Source organism: Nicotiana tomentosiformis, chromosome 5 (assembly GCF_000390325.3).
Source record: "Nicotiana tomentosiformis chromosome 5, ASM39032v3, whole genome shotgun sequence".
NCBI classification, from domain to species: Eukaryota; Viridiplantae; Streptophyta; class Magnoliopsida; order Solanales; family Solanaceae; genus Nicotiana; species Nicotiana tomentosiformis.
In genome coordinates, this window is record NC_090816.1 from 107,643,363 (window position 1) to 107,667,961 (window position 24,599).

Below are 24,599 nucleotides of genomic sequence, written 5' to 3' on the forward strand. Positions count from 1 at the left end.
TTAGCTGGCTAACATTGTTTGCTGGCTCAGTGCAACCTGGGCTTGCATCAAGGTTGCCAGCTATAACTGGTGGCCAAAGTTCATCATTGCATGGTTCAGACATACAATGACTACTCTGGCCAGGTAGTGCGGATTCTGGATAACCATTGTGATGTGCATCGACCCAATTGTGAAGCTGAGTGGAAAGGTTGTTCCTTGGAGAGCCATCTCCAGCCATGAGATTGTGAAATGGTCCATGGACAGAGGTGCAGAAGTGACAAGGAGGGGCAATGGTTCCCCTTCTTGATCCTGCGTTTGGGCATTGGTATTCGACTTGTTGGGGTTGTTTTCCATTGTTGGTGGATGGGTTGACAAAGTTGTTTGCTTCTCTTGACAAGCCACATTTGGCTTTTAAGTCATCCTCTTCCTTTGTTGGTTTCCGTACACGAAAATCTCCCATTATTTGATGTCCTTTGGAGGCGACAACGTCTGTCAATTCATCATAGGGGAAAGGGTGAGAGTAAACTGGGGGTGTAGGAGTTTGAGTGAAGAGCATCTCAGTCAGGGGTGTTAGTTTCCTTTCCTCTTTTCCGAGTTTGGTAGTATCTTTAGTGGATTTGGGCTTAGGCGTGGTCCCCTCCAATTGACTTTTATTAGGGTAAGTTGGTGCCATTTTAGGAATGGAATTGGGTATGCTAGACTTGCTCGATGTTGGTGCATTTATTTGATCTAGGAAGGCGTGTGTGGTAGGAGGTGGGTGTATGTAAAAAGGGTGGGTGTGCTGTGTGTGGTCCTTATTAGACCTAAGTTAGGGCACATGCTCAGGCCTACTGTAGGCTTATGGGGGGGAGCGTGGGCTGCTTTTCAGTGGCCCATTTGGATGTTCCTTAGGCCCGCTTAAGATTTGTTGACTAAACTTTTGGTGGATGGTTTGAAGAAGTCTATTAGCATAGTATTGGGCCTGTTCAGTTGGGGTAATCTGTTTTGCAACCCTCAAGTCCCCCTCCCCATAGTTCCCAAGTACAACGAACTTACTTGAATCTGGCACGTACGTCCTGCTCTCTGTTCTACTGTCCATTGCCACTAGTTGCTTCTGCTTTTGGTTTTGCATTGCTTTCCCCTTTCGCATGACCTTCCGTGAAAACTTCACTATTTTCCAGTTTCGTTCTTCCTGGTCACAGTGACTCGTCGTCGACTTTCCCGACATCTACAGAGTCTCTGTTATTGATGATTGTAGTGGGCACTTCTTGGTAAGGTGGACAATTCACCTACTCCCCTTGCACAATATACACTCTCCCTCATACTCAATTAGTTGTTTGTGGTCTCTAATTACCACGACTGTGTGGAGGCGTAACTCGATAGGTACTTAGATACAGATCCGTACATCTGTGCCTCTTAGAGTGGCAAAGGTGCACATATCTATCTTCAGAAGTTTGCCTATTTTCTTCCCCACTTTTCTAGGATTTCCTTGTCATAGAATTCAACAAACAATTGTGGTAGCCGTATCCATATGGCTATGGCTAGAATTTTTGAGTTTGCTGGCACAAAGTTTGGTTCCTAGTTTTTGACGGAAAGAAAATATCCCGTGATGAACCATGGTCCTCTGTGTAGTGCATTTGTCATATTTTTGTCTTTCTCAAATTTGACGATGAAGAAGTCCCGGCCCAAATTTATGAGAATTAGTTGTTCAGATGGGATCCATAGTTGTTGTAATTTAGTTTTTAGGACGTGGTGTGATATTTTTCGTCCAAAGACCTTAATAATAACTGAGAACCTCCATGGATGGTAGATTCATAGTTTTTGTTCCTGATGAGAATAATTGGCTCAGAGTTACCCTCTTTCTGTGGAATTTCAAGCTCTGTTTCTGATTGGTGGCATTGAGGGTGATACACTTGACTTTGTCAAGTGTATTTTTGATAAAATCTCTTTGAAAGTATTTTTTTTGTGTTGTTTCAACTTCCATTGGTGATGTGCTAATGTCCGGTGGGTCAGGGAGTTTTAGTAGTGGTGGTGGATTTGGGTCCTGTACAGGGAGTGGGAATGGCCGGTTTGGGGGGGGGGGGGAGTAATTGTAGAGATGTTAGAATTTCTATCTCCTTTACTAGTAGGTTACCACCAAGAGTTATGGTGAGATAAATATAATTCATCTATAGTAAAAGTTATATACACATGGTATTTACACCAAACCAATTAATATATGTATGTATAAATATTTAATGCGGGTAAATATTTACCAATAATCTACTACCCTTAACCAGAGGATTCGGGTTCAAACTCTAAAAAAGAATTTTTTTTGATAGGAAATGTTTTACCTTTAAAGGGTCGTTTGGTTGGGAAACAATTTATCACATGATTAATTATCCCTGAATTGTTATCTCACCCTCCTATAGGGATAAAATAACACTACAATTTCGGGATACTAATCTTGGAATTAGTTATATCTCGATTTTATCCCAACCAAATGTAGGATAAACTCATCTCAATTTTAATTACGAAATTAATTATCTCCTATTCTTCGTACCAAATATAGGATATTCTTCTGTTATTACTTGACATCAATACTTCCTTAGTTTGATATCAGTACTCCATTCATTTTCTCTATTGTTATCAGACCCTCGGATTTAGTTTTCTAAATATATTGTCTTGCTATTACTTGCTATCGATACTTCTTTCATATTCTTTATTGCTATCTTCGATTTAGTTTTTTAAATATATTATCTTGCTATGACTTGCTATCAGTGCTTTTTTCATCTTTTTTAGCCGAGAGTATATCAAAAATATTCTCTCTAACTTTTTCGGGTAGAGGTAAGGTTTCGTATATCCTACCCTCTCATATCCACTTCTACCCTCCCATACCCACTTGTGAGATCACGCTGGGACGTTATTGTTGTCTTCGTAGCTTCCCACTATGGGATGTTGTTGTTTTCGTACCAAGCTTTATGCTATACAAATTCAGATTAGTTTGATCCCATTTTTCAAATTTAAAGTTCGGAAAGATCCTTTCCTCAAGATTAGTAAACTTCCTTGAAGTCCACATGCCATAGTTTTAAACACATTTTGTACTAACCCAAAACCTTTGGGCGCAAGCAAGAATCAGAATAAACAATGGGAACAACTTGGAAAAGAAAAAGTGACACATGAGTGTCATATTCCCTGTCTCTAAAACCATCAAAATTATCAAAACCAAACACAAAGTTTTGTCCAAATACCACTCACCTTACCCAACAAAAACCACTTTAAAAATAGCACTCCTCACACATTGTATCTCCCTGGCAACCTTATCCATTTTCCTATGTACCTAAAATCCACCGTTTGGTCCTCCCTATATATAGTCCAAAACTAACATTTCTTTACACATCAAATTATAAGCTCTCAAAAGAAACAACCCAACTTCCCAAATTTCAATTTGAGTTACAATTAATTACTATGGCTGATATTGCTATGTTAGTTGCAGAAGAGTATGAAAGGAGGGTCAAGAATTCAAGAAAAATTGGTGCTGAAGAAGAAATACAATTCTTCTCTTATTTCTCATCAGTTTTGGTCCAGAAGTTTAATGGGTATTCTTCTAAAATCAAGATGACGATTGGAGAAACCAAGATTAATGAGCTGTTGATGATCAAAAGAGGAGTTTTTGGGACTGAGAGTGAGATTGGACTTGCAGCTATTAATGGTGTCTTTTCTGCTTGAAGTGAAGAAAAATGGCAGCTTTGAATCTTGTTTTTAGCTTAATTTACATAATTTTGAAAAGAAAAAAAGGTTGTATATGTCATGTTAAGTTTATTCCTTTTTTTTGGGGGGGGGGGGGGGTGGGGGTGGTCCTTTACTGGAATTTGTAAATACTAAAAATTGCAATCTGTCTTTGACAGAATGGTAAAAGAGTCAAAATGTGACTTGTGTCTGACTGGTTTCTTATTTCTAAAAATGGAAGCTATTTCAGCTGTGAATCTCCATGCTTGTGCTTGATTTAAAATATGGAAATCATAATCTTGAAAAATGTTTCCTTTTCCGTCTTTGGAGTATAGTCTTGATAATCCTGATAATTTACCATTAGAAAGATATGGTTTTACTTAGCGCATTATTTTCTCAGTTTTGATTAAATGTTCATATGAGTAATGAGATATTGTGTTCATTGTCTCGCACTTGTCTATCGTCAGCTGGCAAATGGAATGCTTAAGATGTTTTCTCAAACTCTGCCACTTGTTAAGTTCCCTAAGTTCAATGTCATATACAATAACAATAGTTGTGGAAATATCATTGCATATTTTAGATCATATCTAATTTTGTATCCAGTTAAATATTTTCACAAATAATTAAAATATTTTTATAAGTCTTTATGTTTTCCTTAAATTTCATATCTAGTGAAAATCCGATAATATTTAGGAGTAGTTGTAACAGAGGAGTATATTTTAGGAGGAGTTGTTTATGTCTATGAAATGTGCTTTGAAATAATTCGACAATGGTGGACAAAGTAGACGTACCAAGCTCAACAACAACTAACAAAAACAAGAAGACCTTAGACTTCAACAGTAGAGGAAGAAAACGATCAGAAAAAGATAATAAAAAGAGATTTTTTTTGGGTTAGATTGTATTATTACTAATTTCATTGACTCAATGGCATATAGCCCAAGGAAGATATTCCCAATTCGAAGGGATTGCTTCAAGACGAAGACTTTTACCCGAGTATATAATATTTTAATTTTCTTTCTTATTGAGATAGTGTACAAGCGCAAAGCGCATATTATCTAGTAATAAGAACACATATAAAATACTAGTTAAAGTCAATTAGTAACAAACTTTTTGGTTGAATAAATACATCGAATATATAAATTATTGATTAGACAATCAAATAATTAAAATGATTTAATAAATAAATTAATATGATAAAATTAAAGTCGTTAATGTTTGACCAAAAAATATAGATCTTGGTTCAAATAATTAAATTTATGTAAATAGAGGTTAATCTTAGCTAACAATAATATCTTTAGATGGATTTTTTAAAGAAGCAATAAATACTGTGCAAGTATGGTCGGATATTGACAATGGTATGTATTGAATATTCCACAAATCAGAAATAATAACGTAGCATTAAATAACAATAAACAACAATAAATAACATTCAAGTAAATAAAATGAATGTGTCACCCAAGAAAGGATGGAATGATGAGATGTTCTTTCTGACAATGATGAATGATAGACAATCCCTTGAATATTTGAGTTATTCTCGGATCTAGTAGAAAAGTGTAGACAAAAATCTCAGTGAAAAGGTGATATTTGTATCTTAGCAAATGAGATCTGATTCTCTTTCTCAAGTCAAAGTGTGTTTTTTATAAATGAATATTACATGTCCCTTATCATTGTCTCTTTTTTTATTTTTATGGGACATGTTCCTAAGAAACCCTAATAGTACAAGTTCAGAGAATATCTACTGGAATATTCTCTTTAACATCCTATCTTAAAAACTAGCCGTTACAGCTCTGTCAACGATACTCGACCTAGACCTCGACCCTTGTTTATACCTCGACTACGACTCTCGTTGACTTTTCGACTACAGACTTCGCTGCTTCTTGAGCCATTTCGACAAACGACGACTTGGGATCTCTTCCCTTAGTACTATCTTGGCTTAAATATTCTAAAGACAGATTTTGACCCATACAGTTAATCCCTCCAGTTGTTGAGGCCGGCTTCAGGCGGGTTCGATAAGCGGATCTTGTTCGTTATGGTCAAAACAATCGAACGAGCTGTGCAGGTCGTGGTGGTTATGGGGAACTGGCAACGTGGCCCTATGCGGGCTGCTCATTTCAAACACTTCGATTTTCCCGGGCGATTTGTTGGAGTCATGCTGTCCACGAGTTAGGATGATGTCATGATGTTATGCGTTATTATGACGCATATTTTCGATGCGTTGCTTTGTTCCGCGTGTGACCTCTGATTGGACCTGCCGCTTCGGTTCCGGTGCTAGTAATGATGAATCGTTTTCAGTCCTGGTGCCAAGACCCTTATAAATAGAGGTTTTTGGTTGCGATTTTGAGGTTTAGGTTTTCTGTTGTTTCGAAATCTTATATTATTCTCTTGCTCTTTTCTCGCTTCGAACCTCCCTTCTCTGTTCTAGTGATTTGTACTGTTCTTAGTTCTTCCTCGTTTGATACCTCTTTTTCTTTAATATGTCTAACATGCCTTCTGAGTCTGGTGAGGGAAGCGATGCGATCCCTTTGTCAATGGTGTTTCCCCTCTCACGAGGAGAATGTTCCTGCCGCCATCGAGGATGGAGCCTTTCCGTTGGTAGAGGAGATAATTCCTCGCAACCCTGATTTCGGATCCGATTTCACCAAATTACCTGAAGCTAAAACTGGAGCCTTTCGGTCAGTGATGACAGTGAAGGAGTTAGAAGATCTTAAGGCTAAGTTCGGCCTTCCCAATCATGTTGAATTAATCCCGGCTGGGTGGGACAGGGTGCAGGTCCACCGTCTTTGGTACTGCGACTTATATGCCTACCCCTTCCAAGTCGGCTACACTCTCCCTCTTCTTCTGTTGACGGAGGAATTCTGTCATTACTACGACGTTGCTCAGCTCGCGTCGTACGTTTACAAACTTATAAGGATGCTCACCAAATTTGTCGAGCTAGTCGAGGTCGAACTCACACTTTGACATTTAATACATCTGTTCGTCTCTAGCTTTTATAGGGGGACGATGTTGAATATTCGCCACCGAGGAGGCATGTACTTGGTGGTGAAGATGGATGACAAAGCCAACCGCCAATTCTGGTTCAACTTCTTCTTCGTCAGAACCGAGGACGTGGTGGCCAACGCCGACGGTTTTCCTGAGGCTTGGAATTGTACTCGTAAGTACATAATTTCCTTATTTGTAGGCATCTGATTTTTCTCCTGTACTTGATCGTGGGCTTTGATCTCTTGTACTTTTCTTGTGCAGTCGAAACCTCGCATCCTCCTTTGGTCGAAGACATTTCTAACTGGGTTAGTCGGCTCCTCCCTCACATCGTATGGATCCTTGAGTGGTCAGGTTTCTTTAAGAAGTTTGGGCATGTCCTTCGAAGGGTAAGTTCCTTTTATCATTAGTGTCTTAGTTCTTTTTTCTTTTTGTTTACCTTTGCTAATCTTTCCCCTTCCCTGTGTTTTTCCTTGCTTCGTCCAGGGGATCTTCGAAGAGGTCGAACGATCCCGCACCTTCGTTCCGAAAAAGGAAAGCTACTATGTCTTTGGCACCCGCCCCTTCTTTGACAGCGAATACTTTTGTTCGTGCCCCGGTCCCTTTTTCGACTGCGGTAGCTTCTATTCGTGCCCCGGTCCCTCCAGTGGTTGAATTAGAAACTATCCCTCTATGGGGATCTGATTCCTCGTAAGAGAAGGGCCGTGGACGTTGTGGGGGAGAGGTCGGCAGCTACCGATGTGGGAGACTGCGACTTTGTCCTTCAGGAGACGGCCACCATGCATATCTAGGAGATCCTAGAGACTAGTCCTGAGACCATTTGTTTGGAGGATACAAATGCACGACCTGAGGGGGATGTGGTCGAAGGCGTGGCGGGCTGTGACGACCCTTTTCTTCCAAGACGCAAAGAGGCCTCATTTTCTGGTGTTGCGGCGGACATACCTCCTTCGACTGATGATAGGAGTAAGGCTATTGCTGAGGAGGATGTTGGATCTGATTCCGACATAGATGCAGATGAGCGGAGGATGATCAATAAGGGGCTTACTCAGCTTGAAGTGTGGTTGGAGGGGGGGTTCGAGGACTATTACGATCCTGATGGACCGTAATCTTCTTGTGAATACCGAGCAGATTATCCCTTCCCTTGTCCCTCTCAGTTCTAAAGTTGAGGGTACGACCCTCAAGGATATGAACGACAACGACCTATCGAATAACATTGCCGGCCTCGCCCTTTGGGTAAGTACATTCGCTGTTAGTTGTTTTTCCTTTGGTTTTGTTCTTTCACAGTCTCTAACTTCTTTCATTCGTTTTGTAGACGATCGTCTTAGAAATTGAGAGTGCTCGTAGGGAGCAGAGGCGTAAAGACATCTATATGAAGTTGAAGGACAAGTACTTCAGAGTCCTTGAGAAGTACCAGGAGCTTCAGTGTCAGCTTCATGAGGGCGGCAATATGCGCCAACTAAGGGAGGACTTGAAGGCCAGGGACGAGGATTTGGTGTGGATGATGGGGAAATGCAGTGTCCTGGAGGGGGTGTTGAGGAGCAAAGAGGAAGATCTTGAGATCAGCAAGGAGGTCGAAGCCCAGTGCAAGGAGGTCGAAGCCCAGTGCAACGATCTCCAAGCTCAGGTGGTTTTGCTGCGTGCCCAGCTTGATGAGTATTAATTCAGGGTAGATGCTCTAAGTGGTGAGGTCGTCGAGAAGGCAGAGGGTCTAGAGAAGGCAGAGTCTGCTCGGTCGGAGGCTTTGAGGAAGGCGGAGTCTCTTAAGGTGGTGATCCGGACTCTCCGTTCTGAGCGAGAGAATGACTTAGAAACGGAAAAGCTTAAATAAGAGTGGCTCGATGAGAGGATTGGAGAGTTGGAGAAAGAGACTTCTGGCCTCTAAGATCGAGTTATTACTCTTGAGGCTGAGAAGGCCCGATTACTGACGCATCTGTCATCTTCCCTTACTTTAGATTTTCCTAACGTTCCTCGGGAGTTGTATAAGGAGTGGATTCATGCCGAGGCCCAGTTAGATACCTTTCGAGATTTGCATACGGCGGGATCCGTTTCTGAGGCTACCCTCGAAGATGCTCATGTTAAGGCTTGTGAAGCTCGAGTCGCTTGTGGATATGATCTCGCTATGCCTGAGGCCAGTGAGGATGATGGGGGTGTGGGTGTAGCCTGGCTCTAAGAGAATGCTTGGTATGACGCTGCATATCCTGAGGGTGAAGGTGGCTATGGCGAGGGTATTGATAGTCAGGATGGCGACGCTGTTGAGGGCCAAGTCGGTGAGGATGTTGAAGGCCGTGATGGTGGTGGCCAGTAGTATTTTCTTTTATTTTTTTGTATATTTTTTGTCGGCGTCTTTACGAGCGTATTGTAAACATTTTTAAGTATGTGAAATATCAAACTTGTTCCTTGCATCTTCTTCTCTTCCTGTGGTTTATTTTCTGTACTTGTGTATATTTTTGTTTCTTTGTTGGGATGCGACCGATGGCCGATGGACGATAGGTGTTTGTTCGAGCGAGGTCGAACATAACCTTTCACTAGATCGCTGCCGAGGGCTGGTAGGTGTTTGTTGGAACGGGGTCGAACATAACCTTTCATTAGATCGCGGCCGAGGGCCGATAGGTGTTTGTTCGAGTGGGGTCGAACATAACCTTTTATTAGATCGCGGCCGAGGGCAGGTAGGTGTTTGTTCGAGCAGGGTTGAACGTAACCTTTCATTAGATCGCGACCGAGGTTCGATAGGTATTTGTTCGAGTGGGGTCGAACATAACCTTTCATTAGATTGCGACCGAGGGCTAATAGGCATTTGTTCGAGCGGGGTCGAACATAACTTTTCACTAGATCGCGGCCAAGGGCAGGTAGGTGTTTGTTCGAGCGGGGTCTAACATAACCTTTCATTAAATCGCGATCGAGGGCCGGTGGGTGTTTGTTCGAGTGGGGTCGAACATAACCTTTCATTAAATCGCGACCAAGGGTCGGTGGGTGTTTGTTTGATAGTAATCGAACATAACCTTAATGCGAAAAAGGTGTGCTAATAAGCGTAAAGTTTCTTATTTCTTTGACATTGTTGCTTTGGTTACATACTTGGAGAAAATTTATTCTTGGGTGTTGGCTGGCATTCCAATCCCAGTCCCAGTCCCAGTCCCAGTCTATCTAGTCCCTTCATTGGTTGACCTGGAGAGTATTGAGAGATCGAGCAATGAAACAGTAACCACGACCCTACCTTCGCATACTTCAACTCGAAGCGTTCCCTTTGTCGCCTCGTTAAAAACCACCTTGAGAAAACCCAAATGGGATAAAACTTAAGTGAGGGAAAAAAGAGTACGAATTGAGGGAGGCTTTTTTTCTCAGAAGTTGAAGTATTTGAGGTGGTTGATATTCCAGTTGCTTGGTAGTAACTTTCCTTCCATCGTCTCTAGTTGTAATGAACCCTTGTTCGCTTTTGCTGTGATTTTGTACGAATCGTCCGAGTTTGTTCCCAGCTTGCCTTCACAGGGATCTTTGTTTGCTTGAGTTTTGGTCAGTATGTAGTCCCCGACTTTAAGCGACCGAACCTTTGCTTTCTTGTTGTAATAACGTTCTGCTTGTTATTTTTGGGTGACCATTCTTATGTAGGCTATGTCTTTCCGTTCGTCTATTTCGTCGAGATCTTGCCTTCTACTCTTGTCGTTACTCGCGCCGCTTGCATGAGAGTACCTTAGGATGGGTTCTTCGACCTCGACCGGTATTATTGCCTCAGTCCCATAGACCAAAGAGTAGGGCGTCTCTCCTTTGCTTGTATTCAGAGTTGTTCGATAGGCCCATAATACTTCTGGTAACATTTCCGGTAATATTTCCGGCCATTGTCCCTTAGCGTCTTCGAGCTTTTTCTTCATGATGTTTCGTATAGACATATTGGAGGATTATGCTTGGCCGTTATCCACTGGATGGTATGTGGTTGAGAGTATCATCTTGATGTGCCATTTTCGAAGAACTCGGCGGTTTTCTTTCCTGTGAACTGGGGTCCGTTGTCACAACTGATTTCTTTGGGTATGCCGAATCGGCATATGATATTTCTCCATATAAAGGTGATTACATCCTGTTCCTGTATTTGGGCTAATACTCCTGCTTCCATCCATTTAGAGAAATAGTTAGTTAAAACCAAAAGGAATCTTATATTACCTCGCCCCGCTGAGAAGGGGCCCACGATGTCCATTCCCCATTTGATGAACAACCAAGGGGAGGTGACCGAGTGGAGATGCTCGCCCGCTCGGTGAATCATTGGGGCGTACGTTTAGCATTGTTCACATTTCCTCACGAAGTCTACGGCATCCTTTTTCATGGTGGAACAGTAGTATCCCGCCCATATGAGGCATCTGACCAGTGCTCGATTGCTGGAGTGAGCTCCGCAATGGCCTTCATAGACTTCTTCGAGGACGCGCTGGGTTTGGTTCGGGCCCAAGCACTTCGCTAGAGGGCCGCTGTAAGTCCTCTTGTACAACTCATTCTGAAGGAGAGTTTTGGCCTCTTTTTGTCGCCTGGGAGTATGTCGTCCTGAAAATATGCGATAATATGATTGTGCCAGTCCCAACTTAAGTTTATGGTTCTTACCTCGACGTGGTCCAGTGATGAGTTGAGGAGTTGGGCTATGCTTTTATCTCCTGCAGTGATGCTTTTGGTAGCTGCGGCTAGTTTGGCGAGGCAATCTGCTTCGGCATTCTGTGCTCGTGGGATTTTATCGAGTCGACATCCGTCGAACTGAGGCAAAAGGTTGCATATTTCGGTCTGGTATTTTTTCAATCTTTGTTCTTTGATTTGGAAAGTCCCTATGACTTGGTTGACTACGAGTTGGGAGTCACAGTGGAGTTTCAACCATTTCACCCATATTTGAGTGACAGCCTTAATCCTGCAATTATGACCTCATACTCGGCCTCATTGTTAGTCATATCCGGGCACCTTATGGACTGGCGAACTACTTCGCCTTTTGGGACCTCGAGTACGAGTCCCAGTCCGGACCCTGATGCATTGGATGCACTATCGGTGTATAGGACCCAGAGGTCTTGTGTTTGGAGGGAAGTTTGGATGGTTCCCTTTCGACTTCAGGCATTATCTTTGCGCTGAAGTCGGCGAGCACTTGTGACTTTATCGCCGTTCGCGGCTGGTATGTGATATCATGATCACTTAGCTCGATGGCCCATTTGGCCAGCCTTCCTGATAGCTCGGGTTTATGCAAATTTCTCCTCAGGGGGGAAGTTGTGACGACCGAGATGGGGTAACATTGAAAATAGGGTCTAAGCTTCCGTGAATCTATGACCAAGGTCAGAGCCAACTTTTCGAGGTGTGGTTACCTCGTCTCGGTGTCGACGAGTGTTTTGCTAATGTAATAGATGGGGGATTTTATAACTTTGTTTTAGCGGATCAAGACTACGCTTACTGCTACCTCAGATATGGCTAGATAGACGAGGAGCTTCTCCCCAGGTTCGGGTTTCGAAAGCAAGGGCGGTGATGATAGGTATGCCTTTAGTTCTCGTAGAGCCTGGATGCACTCGGAAGTCCATTCGAGGTCGTTGCCTTTCTTGAGTACGCCAAATAATTTATGGCACATATCCGACGATCGCGAGATGAACCTTGATAGGGCGGCGATACGACCAGTCAACCTTTGGACTTATTTTTTAGTGGTTAAGATTTCTGGTATCCCCTCTATTGCTTTGATTTGAACTGGGTTGACCTCGATCCCTTGATGCGATACCATAAATCCCAAGAACTTTCCCAAGGCTACACCAAACGTGCATTTCTCCGGGTTCAACTTCATTTCGTACCATCTGATTATGTCAAAAGTTTATTTCAAATGATCAATACGATCTTCTCCCATTTTGGACTTGACCTACATGTCGTCTATATATACCTCCATTGTTTTGCATCTTTGAACATCCTTGTTACCAATCTTTGATAAGTAGCCCTTGCATTTTTAGTCCAAAAGGCATATTCCTGTAGCAATACGTTCCTTGGTAGGTGATGAACGTGGCCTTTTCCTGATCTTCTTCTTCCATGAGGATCTGATTATAACCTGAGTAAGCGTCTAAGAAACTTAGCAACTCATGCCCGACTGTTACATTGATGAGTTGGTCGATATGAGGTAATGAGAATGAATCCTTCGGACATGCTTTGTTCAAATCTGTGAAATCCACGAACATTCGCCATATCCCATTTTTCTTTTTGACCATCACTACGTTGGCGACCGACTTGGGGTACTTCGACTCCCTGATGGAACCGTTTTCTAACAGTTTTTCCAACTCCTCGCGGACTACGTCATTAATAGCGGGGTTGAACTTACGTCTGACCTGTCTCACTAGGGGTGGAATGGGTCGATGTTTAATTTGTGCGTGGCGATTTTTTTTGGGATACCTCGCATATCTGCATGGCTGAAAGCAAATAAATTTGTGTCAGCTGTTAAGAATTGACAGACTTTACCTGGTTCCTAGAGTTTACAGCCGATATAGGCCTTCTTGCTATGATTGTTGAGGTCCAATTTAACGGGGTCGAGGTCTTCTATGGTCGATCCTGTGGCTTCGACCGTGTCAGGATCCTTGATGACGTCCTTGGTCTCATCTTGCTCTGACCTTGACCCTGTTGATTTCTATGCCTCTTTTTCTTTGTCTTTTCTCTGTTGGGTGGACGTGTTGTCTAAGGCAATGCGGTAGCATTCCCGGGATGTGCACTGTTCTCCGTGTATACGGAATATCCCCATGGTGTTGGGAATTTAATTACTTGGTATAGGCTGGAGGTGACGACTCTAATGGGATGTATCCACGGTCGACCCACTATGGTATTATATGCAGTGGCCTGGTCCATGATGTGGAATGTTGTCTCTAGAGTTACGCCGCCGGCCAAGACGGGTAGTGTAATTTCCCCGGACGTTCGCTCAACTGCATTATTAAAATTGGTTAGCGTGGTGCAGTACGACACTATCTTATCCTCGAGCCTCATTTGGGTAAGGACTCGGGGATGGATAATACATATACCACTTCCATCGTCCACCATGATGTGTTTGACATTGGTATCAAAAATGCATAAAGTAATAACAAGGGCATCATTATGAGGGAAAGTCAAACCGTCGGCATCTAACTCACTGAAAATGATACTTTCTTCGAGTCCGTCATACCGTTCGCGAGTGATCGACCGCTTGAGTTTGTAAGTGGTGGTGAACTTCGCGCCGCTGACAGAGGCATCGTCACTGCCGTCGATGATCATATTGATGGTACGAGCTGGGGATGGCAGCTTTGGCAGGCCATGATGTTCACGTCCTCTAGCGAAGTTGGTCCTCCCTTTGTCGCTTAAAAGTTCTTTGAGGTGCCCTTACCATAACATGTTTACGACTTCCTGTTTGAGGGCGATGCCATCTTCTGTTTTGTGCCCACATTCCTCGCGGAACTCACAAAGGGCGTCGGACTTTCTGGTGCTCGGTATGATCTCATCTTTGGCGGCCACTTCACTTTTGTTCTGAGTTTCTCAAGGGCGTAGACTATTTCTGTAGGCGATACACAAAAATTGTGAGCAGATAATAAAGGAGGCATACCTCTTTTGTTCTGATGAGTCCCCATCCTTGGTCTGGATGGGCCTTCTTCATAGTGGAGGGAGGGTGCGGCAGCCATCTTGACATATGGTTGGTGACGTTCCCTGTTAGGCCGTGGAATCGGGTGATCTCTTCTGGTACTGTCTCTTCATTCTTTTTTGGATTCAGCCTGTACCGAGGTTAGCCGGTGAGTTGGTCCATTGAGATCGTCCTCGTCTGCTCGGACCTCAACACAATAAGTGTTGTGGATTTTGTCCCAAGTGGTTGGAGGATATTTCATCAATCGACTCAACAGTTTTCTAGTTGCTCCTGAAGCCTCCCGATTCAGCCCGTTCTGAAAAGATACGACCGCCATCCCTTCGGATACATTTGGCAGAGTCATCCTTACTCTGTTGAATCGGGCGAGGAAGTCCCTTAGTCCCTCTCCCAGGGGCTGCTTAATGGAAAATATGTCGTTCACTCTCGCCTCGACCTTTTGGCTCCGGCATGGGCGGTTACGAACTTGTCGGCCATTTCTTCGAAAGTTTCTATGGAGCGTGCTGGTAGTTGCGAATACCATGTTAATGCCCCTCTTGTGAGGGTTTCGCCAAACTTCTTCAGCAAAATGGAGAACACTTGTTCCTTGGCAAGATCGTTGCCTTTCACGGCGGTGACGTAGTGAGTCACATGATCTTCAGGATCGGTCGTGCCGTCGTATATCCTGAGGTAGGGTGGCATTTTGAAGGTCTTGGTATGGCATGCGGGGCTGCATCATCGTTGTACAGCTGCTCTACGAACCGGCCAGCGTCCTTTTTCGGCAGCAACTTAGGAGCGCCGAGTATCTTGTCAACCCACTCTTGGTATTCTTTCATCTGATCTCGGAGCGCCTTGTTTTCATTCTCCATTTCTTCCATCATTTTTAGAATGGTACCGAGGGCATTGTCACATACACTTTCAGTGACATTGTGAGTAATACCTGTCATTGGAAGGAGGGGTTGGTTGCATTGCTCGTCTGTTTGTTGTATCGTGCAAGCCCTTGCTATTTTTGAAGTCACGCCTGAGGCGGGTTTGCTGAGGACGCTTACTAGCGTGTCGGTTAGCCATGCCTCGAGGAGCTTCTTCACAGCTGGGGGCGTCCCTTCCTCTGTAGACGTGGAGGCCCCTTTACCACTAGGTTTTGTTATGCTGCAGTGAAGAGGCGGTGACTTCTCTCACCTAGGGGATGCATTGGGAGTCGTGTCCTCACCTACTGTTTCATAGCTTTCGTTGATGACATTCATCAGAATGGTTGGGAATCCACCTGTTGTTCTCGTCATTTTTTCTTGGTTACCTACCATGTAGGGTTTTGTACACACAAATAAAGGAGATCTCGGGATTTGTTGACGTTAGTGACCTACGTTAATTGTATATCTAGAGGAAACTAAAAATTTAACTAAGAAATTCCCACAGACGACGCCAAATTGTTTGACTAAAAAATATAGATCTTGGTTCAAATAATTAAATTTATGTAAATAGGGGTTAATCTTAGCTAACACTAATATCCTTAGATGGGGCTTTTAAAGGAGCAATAAATACTGTGAAAGTATGGTCGGATAGTGGCAGTGGTATGTATTGAATATTCCACAAATCAGAAATAACAACGTAGCATTTAATAATAATAAACAACAATAAATGACATTTAAGTAAATAAAATGAATGTGTCACCCAAGAAAGGATAGAATGAGGAGATGTTCTTTCTGATAATGATGAATGATAGACAATCCCTTGAATATTTGAGTTATTCTCGGATTTAGTGGAAAAGTGTTGACCAGAATCTCAGTGAAAATGTGATGTTTGTATCTTAGCAAATGAGATCCGATTCGGCCTTAGATTCCACGTGTCCTCCTTTTAGTCAGCCACGTGTAATATCATATTTTACTCTACACAGATAGTCTCCCTGCTTTCCGGTGACATAACTTTGTGTTGCTGGTAAGTTGGTAGAAACACCTTTTTGGCACGAATTACTATAATTCCCTCTAAAGGTATTTGATAGTTGATTAGATGCACGTCTCTCCGCATTTAATTTTTCGAACACGCATCATCCCATGATTTAATACAACTTTTGCTGATTATCGAGGTAATCATGGCCATGAATTTAGCCGCCAAAATTTTATTTATACGCAACTTTCTTTTCCTTTGCGTTTCACAATTGTCAAGCTTCTGATTCGCATCCTTGTTTTACATCCCTTTTCTAATTTTCTTCAAACACAAACTCTTTACCTTCTTATTTTCCAATGGATTATTCCTCCAAACATGGTGGTTCTACCAAGAATAAGAACAAAATCGAGGATTTCGTTCCTCCAACAGTGGATTCCATCATCCCAAGAAGGCTTAGTACTTCAAAGGATTTTGAAGAGAAATTTCCTACTGCTAACCCTCGTACATGGGTTGTTAGTAGGTACCCTTCTTCCATTCGTCCTTCCAGTATTCCCGATGTGAAGGAGGACTGTCGCTGCAATGAGTTTTGCCTTCGCTACCAGATATGTTTGGCATAGGTAAGTCCTTCAGTGTGGAGGATGATCGCCTGCCTCCGACGCTTGTGCCAAGAAACTAGAGAGGAGCTAATCTTAGCTCATGTGATGAATCTCTATTCCCCCAAAGTCTTCCGTGGGGGAATGATAAACCTTTGCAAGTAGAGACACTGGTAGTGCTTGAAAGCTCTGGATTCTCAGACATAATGAAGTTTGGAAGTAGAGACACGCGAAAGAGAGGGTTTGCTTTTGAAACAGACGAGAATTTTGTGGCTTTGATGTGGATAGTTGGGAAAGAGACGTCTTTTGGGGTTATTTAGAGGGAGTGAGGGACTGGTTACAAATGGGTGTAACATACTGGGTAGACGGGTCGGTTTGTAACGGGTGTGACGTTTGGGTTTTAAAACAGATGAGAGAGAGAGACGGAAACATTTAATGATGTGGCACTTTTATAGCCGTTTAAAGTGTACATGAGTGTAAAAGGAGCTACTAACCTGAGTCAAAGGAACCAGGTTCCCTGACTGAGTTTTGTAAATGTGAGCTTCATCCTTTTACCAAGATGCAAGGTTATTGACTATTGGTTTACTCTGTAATTCCCATGCGTGTTTCGTGTAACGGTATTGAGATGAGTTAGAGTTTTCCAGAAAACACTTTTTAGCAGTTTTACCTGTTCATTCTTTCATAGCCAATCATTGAGGGACCTAGTACTCAGTTTGATTTTATCATCCCCAATGCCAACCGATTCTTTTCAAAGTGCTCTTATCTCAATGCTTTGTTGAAGATATATGTTACCTAGTCCTCTGTTTTGCAGAACTTCATGTAGATGAGGCCCTTTTCAACATTATCCTTGAGAAAATGATGTCGCACATCAATGTTCTTTGTTCGCTTATGCTGAACCGGGTTCTTTGCCATGTTGAGAGCACTTGTGTTATCACACAGTAGTGGCACACACTCTGAAAACACACCAAAGTCCTCCAGTTATTGCTTGATCCAAAGCAATTGAGCACAATAAGAGGCAACTGACATATATTCAGCTTCTGCAGTTGAAAGAGCCATATAGTTTTGTTTCTTTGTACCCCATGAGATTAAGCATGACCCCAGAAAGTGTGCCATGCCAGATGTGATCTTTCTATCCACCAGATAACCCCCATAATCAACATCAACAGACCTAATTAAGTCGAAATTTTCTCCTAAAGGATAGTAGAGAACCAGGTCTTGCGTTACTTTGAGATACCTTAGAATCCTCTTGGTAGCTTTCAGATGAGATTCCTTTGGACTGGATTGAAATCTAGAACATAATCCCAGACTAAATACAATATCATGTCTGCTAGCATTGATATACAAGAGTGAACCAATGATGCCTCTGTACATGGTTTCGTTCACTGGAGAATTAGGTTCATCCATGTCTATATGAATGGCAGCGGTGATAAGAGTATCAATAGTTTTTGAACTCTCCATCTCAAATCTCTTCAGGATCTCTTTAATGCACTTTTGTTGACTTATCATCGTTCCCTTAGGGGTTTGCTTAACTTGCAACCCAAAGAAAAAGTTCAATTCCCCCATCATGCTTATTTCAAACCCGCTTCCCATAAGATTTTCAAACTCCTCTCACAAGGAATCATTTGTTGCACCAAAGATGATGTCGTCAACATAAACTTGCACAATGAGCAGGTTCCTCCCTTGTTTCTTCAAAAATAGGGAGTTGTCGATTTTTCCTCTTATAAAGCCATTTTCAAGAAGAAACTTGGACAACCTTTCATACCATGCACGAGGGGCCTGTTTCAGCCTATATAATGCCTTGTCAAGTTTGAATACATGTTCAGGATGCTCGTGACACTCAAAACCAGGTGGTTGTTTGACGAAGACTTCTTCCTTTAAATATCCATTCAAAAATACACTTTTGACATACATTTGGAATAATTTGAATTCCATATGAGATGCAAAAACAATGAGGATTCTGATGGATTCCATTCGAGCAATTGGGGCAAAGGTCTCATCATATTCGATCCTTTCTTCTTGATTTTAGCCTTGAACTACTAACCTGGCCTTGTTCTTTGTTATATTCCCAAACTCATCAAGCTTGTTTCTGAACACCCACCTGGTTCCTATAATAGTTCTGTCTGAGGGTCGAGGAACCAGGTGCCATACACGGTTCCTCTCAAATTGATGGAGTTCATCTTGTATAGCAATAATACAGTCAGCATCTTTCAGTGCCTCCTTGATATTTTTGGGCTCAATTTGAGAAAGAAAAGCTAAGAAGGCAAGCGGGCTTCTTGACTTTGATCTGGTTTGAATTCCTGAATCAAGATGAGTGTTTTGGAGAGGATGTGAACTTTTGTGCTTCTAGTTAGACACCTGAATCTCATTGTGTGAAGATCCAGGTTCCTCTGAATGGGATCCATTGTTGGCATCTATGGAAGGATGAGTACCACTTCTTTTCTAAGCATTAGGGGTTCCTTGCACGACATCAATAACTCTGACTTCTGCTTCAGTTGTTGTAATGGAGGAACCAAGTTCTTCTGTATCAGCTGGAGGTTCTGTTGTATTCTCTTCGTTGGATTCCTTAACTTGACTCATCAAATCAGCCTTTTCATTTGCCATATCAATAACTTCTCCTGGAACCTTTGACTGCTCTTCATCTTGATCAATCTTATCATGTGAATCTTTCCCACATAAAAGGTACGATTCATCAAAGATTACATGTATGCTTTCTTCAACACATTAAGTCCTTTTGTTGTAAACCTTGTATGTTTTGCTTTGTGAGGAATATCTAAGAAAGATTCCTTCATCACTTTTGGTATCAAATTTTTACAGCGTTTTCTTACCATTATTGAGAACAAAGCATTTGTAACCAAACGTTCTTAGGTGAGTTAGCATGGGCTTCCTCCCGTTCAGCAATTCATACAGAGTTTTTTTAAAGAGGGACCTGATCATGCACATGTTTACCAAATAGCAAGTAGTGTTGACTGCCTCTGCCCAAAAAACTTTTGCTACGCCACTGTCAAGTAGCATAATCCTTGCCATGTCTTCAAGAATTCTATTTTTTCTCTCCACAATACCATTTTGTTGGGGTGTTCTGGGAGCTGAAATATTGTGACTTATACCATTTTCAGCACAGAATTCGTCAAATTTTGCATTATCAAACTTTGTGCCATGAATGTGCTTCATAAAGGCAACAAAGACTGGAAAGGTTTCATCTTTGGTTCTGAGAAATAAGGTCCATGTGAATCTGGAGTAATCGTCAGCTATGACGAAAATACACTTCTTTCCTCCTCTACTTGGCACCCTTATAGGTCCACATAGATCCATATGGAGGAGATCAAGTGAACTTGAGGTGCTTACTTCATTTTTGGGCTTGAAGGAGGACTTGACTTGCTTTCCTCTTACACATGCATCACACACCTTGTGATCTTTGAACCTTGACTTGGGCAACCCACGAACTAGGTCCTTCTTGATCAACTTGTTCAGCATTGAAAAGCTTGCATACCCAATCTTCTGTGCCCCTACTCAACATCATCGTCAACAACACTCAAACATGTAAGAAAAGACTCAAAATCAGCAACATAGATATTTTTGAATCTTTTTGCCAACAGAACCACTTCACCAGTCACAAGATTTGTGACAATGCAAATCTTTGATAAGAATTCCACTTTGTTCCTTTGTCACAAATTTGAGAGACACTCAGTAGGTTATATTTCAAGCAATTCACATAGTATACACTCTCAATTGAATAAGTGAGCATTTTCCGAACTCTTCCTACTTCCAGAATATATCCCTTTTTGCTCTAAGCATATGACTGGAAGCATTGATGATTTCCTTTCACTCAAAGACTTGCAAGGAGGGAGTGTGTCCTTTGGCTCATCAAAATAGACAAAGGCATGTAACTTAACAATCAACATGCATATATATCGTTTAACATTTATTACACCACTCATACAATAACATCACCCTCCAGCCTAACAACTACAGGTCCTCCTAGACCTTCAATGCGGTCTACTAGGGTATATCGAGCTTCCACAAGCCAACATTCTAGGAACCGAGCTTGTTTCTCTGGTAGTAGTTGATCGCATCCAAATGAACACCTCAAAAGAGGTATGAAATGGTCGTTTGCAATAATAGAAACCCAACTAAGAGTCGGGGTTGAATCCACAGGGAGCTAAGATGGGAGTTAAGGGTATATATTTCAATATGAGTGATTGAATTATCTAGATTGCACTTCCACACAAAGATTTATTTTCTAAATCTAATTTTACTATAAAGATTGCAAAATAAAGAAAGAAGACTAGAGATAATTGCTTCTGAGGTTTTTCCAAATTGATATAAAGCCTAGGGCTGTGACCATTACCTAGGTCTTTGCGTGTTGGGATAAAGACTTTAATGCATGTTTTATTGATTGGGGTGTATTATAGCTATCAACTCTAAATTACCCACTCAATACCTCTCGGTCAGAGAGTGGTTTTATCCAGTTTGGCTTTCTCAAGACCAAATGGGTATCACACAAAATAGTTAATAAAAGCTCAAGTCGGGTTATTACTATCTCTAGGTTGAACATTTTAATTGGGTTAATCAATCTCTTGATTGACCCAATTCCTTGTTAGCTAAGTTGTCCTAGACTAAGTCTCTCTTTCTCAAGTAGAGACTAAGTCAAATAGGCATGAACTAATATTTGCAACTATTAATTCCACAATTAAGGCATGAACTAAGCTAAATAATAAATACCCAATCATAAACAAGCACTAAATTAGATACCTATAAGATTACACACTAGGGTTAGGTCACAACCCTAGTAAAAATCTAGCTACTCATACTTGGGTTTGAATAAAATAGAGAAGAAAGACTAATTAAACTTATAATGAAAACTTAAAATGATTAAATCTATTGTAAAATACACAAAAGCAAAGTAAACTTCCAAAAATGGCAAAGAAAAATGGCTACAGTAATTTGCAGAGGTTCAAACATAACCTAATTTTGTGAAACTCGTCTATTTATACAAGGCTAAAAATCTCGGATAAAAATACCCCTCGGGAGGTTCTGGGACCGCACAATTCCATGTGCGGTCCGCATATTTCTTCATCTTGGCAGGAACTAGAGTTCTGTGGCCGCACATTTCTGCACTGCGGCCGCAAGGCATTCTTCTGTGGCCGCATATTTTTGGACTACAGCCGGAAGACAGCTCTTCTACGGTCCGCATTATTAGGATTGCGGCTGCAAGGCAATCTTCTGCGACCGCACAAATCTTGTGCGGTCCGCAATTCACTGAGGCTCTGGACTTGGTATTTTTGCATACCCTCTGATCTTCGACTCTTAGCCTAGCTTTGTGGCTGCATAATTCATGTGCGGTCCGCAATTTGCACAAATGCCTGCTAAATATTTCTTCTTTGTTTGCAGCCGCAGAATTCCTTCTGTGGACCGCACATTGTGTGCTTGTGTGCCCTTTATTGCCTTGTGCTTGGATTGCTCCTTTTTGAGTCGGATTTCATCTTGGGAGCCCAGCTTCTAGCATTCCTCCAATTTTGCACAATTTCAATAGTTTCGGAAATAAAATTCAATGCTTTTAGACTAAAACAAAAGCTAAAAAGTTGCTAATAAGTAGTCAAAATCCCCACTTATCAACTTCCCCAAACTTAAATATTTTCTTGTCCTCAGGTAAATAAATTATTTCCCACCTCCAAAAGTTAAGGGTCATTTCAGCGAGTTAAAGGTGAGCCATCTACACATCCGTTGGGACCAACAATTATCCACACTACCCATGTATTATCAACAAGGTGACAAGTTAAACCTTTTTGCATATATAGTTCTAAAGTGAAATTTGAGCATCAAATGTTGACTTTACTCATCAAGTACTCTTTCTCTATCATGTAGGTCATGGTGGACTCCAAACTCTTCCTCCTATACTTTCTGGTTGCCTGACTCAGTTAAGAATTTTAGCACTCAATCCAAAGATTTATGAAAGGTTCACTAATCTCTCTCAAGAGAATGTCGCAAGTACGGCTTCAAGTACCATAGGATTGCCCCTCATGAAGATCGCCACTAATGTAAGCTCACTCGGCTTAAAATCAAATAGGACTTCTTTCAAGATGTAATGAAGGCTTTTGGATTAGGGTTGGATACAATATGGATGAGTGGTTGCACCTTTCCTTAAGCACTCCATTTTTCATTTCTCGGCTCACACTTTGCCAATTCTTTGAGGTATTTTCTTTTCCTTAGGGAACTATAGAGACTTTACATCACTCTTTCTTGATCATTACCTTTATTTTCTCCCTTTTTGATTTCTTCATGCTTGGGGTCATTACCTCTCTTTGAATCCCTTCAACTCTTCCACTTATTCACTATTTTGTATTTTTCTTTTTGCTCTTTTCTTTTCTTGCCTTTTCTTCTCATCATTTCTTTTCTCTTTTTGTGCCTTGATGCCTTTTTCAAGCTCCTCGCCTCTCTCACAAACTTACGTTTTTAGCCAATTATTTCACAAGAGTGTTAAGGAAAGCTCGGGGTGCCAAGAGAGGGTCACGATCAAACGGGTAAAGGCTTGTAACATGGTTGTCAAATGAGAAAGGCTCGAGGATCAACGGGGTTGACTAGGGATCACAACATTGGTAGGCAATAGAAAGCTCAAACGGGCTAAGGAAAGCCTACAATCACTTCTCAAGCCAAGCAAAACTTAGGATTTTGCCTTGAAACACATTCAGGGAAAGTTCTAGACCTTTCACACGGGTACTTGGAATAACAACAAATCAACTCACCTCTCACGCAACCGGATTGTTAAAGAGGATAGAGTTGAGGGCCCATAACGACCACATTCAAGTTTGAAAATAACTGTAGTTCAATTAAACCACTCGATGGTTGCCAAAGTCAACACACGAGTCACAAATTCACTAACTAGAGCTATTTCTTTCAAAAACTTTATTTTTAACCATAAGCACATAGTTAAGTGTGTTGGTACCAATTGAAGCACGTTTGACTCTTCGAGCATGACTCAATTAGGTATTTTTATTCATTACTACTACTATTATTACCTAAACATAAAAAACGGACTCATTTCCTTAAAAATGTTGTCACGCCATCCATCGTTGGGATGAGTCACCCAATTCACACAACAACAAGCTTTGGAAAACAAGTGGCATTAAGAAAACCAAATACTTATTACCTACTAGAACATATAAAGAAGCTACAAAATCAAACAAAGAACTCACAAAGGAAGAAAAATAAATAATCCAATAAACAAGAACTACTGAATATACATAATAAGAGAAAAAAAGAGAATATATATAGAATAAGAAAGAGAAATGAAATAATATCAAGTTATTACAGGCCAATTGTCTGAGAATGTACCAAGTAAGATCAAATAAACTCCACCACCCCCCCCCCCCCCCGAAAATAAAGATAAGCATTGTCCCCAATGCTCAACAAAATAAGAGTAAAAGAGGGGAATGAGTAAAGAACGCTCCTTGTGGCTCCTTGGACATCTCTGTGTCCACAACAATGTCACCGCCCTCAGTCTCATCCAACTTGATCTCATCATCCTCAAATTTGGGAGTGACTGGGTTGGTGAACATCTGACGCACTGCCTCGGCAGTGTCGGCAGCAGAGTATGGCTCCTCAGACTGTTTTACTAGTGCCATCGATGCTGATGGTGTTGCAGGATCTGGTCTTGAAGGGTCAAAAGTGATATCTCTGGCTGCAGCAAGCTTTGTAACCTATCTTCGGAGCTTGTACACTGACTTCTTGGTGTCCTGGGACTTTCTCATCTTCTTTACTTCTTTTCCCAGCTCTTCGATCACTGACCCATGTTGTACCAAGGTAGCTATGATGGTGTTCTGGTTCTCCAGGAGCTTCTTCAATGTCTCTTCAACTGACGGGGGAATATAAGGTACCTAAATAGAAAATTGTGCTGCAACAGTACTGGATAAGTCAGACAACTATACAGTGGT

The 24,599-nt window shown here is 41.7% G+C and overlaps 1 protein-coding gene across 1 annotated transcript; it reads right to left on the bottom strand.

The window, feature by feature from the left end:
* Positions 1–17,649: 17,649 nt before the first annotated feature.
* LOC138892961 (secreted RxLR effector protein 161-like) lies at positions 17,650–18,234 on the bottom strand. The gene has a single exon (XM_070176722.1). It carries the CDS (start codon positions 18,232–18,234, stop codon positions 17,650–17,652), a length of 585 nt encoding a protein of 194 aa, XP_070032823.1.
* Between the last annotated feature and the right edge of the window lie 6,365 nt (positions 18,235–24,599).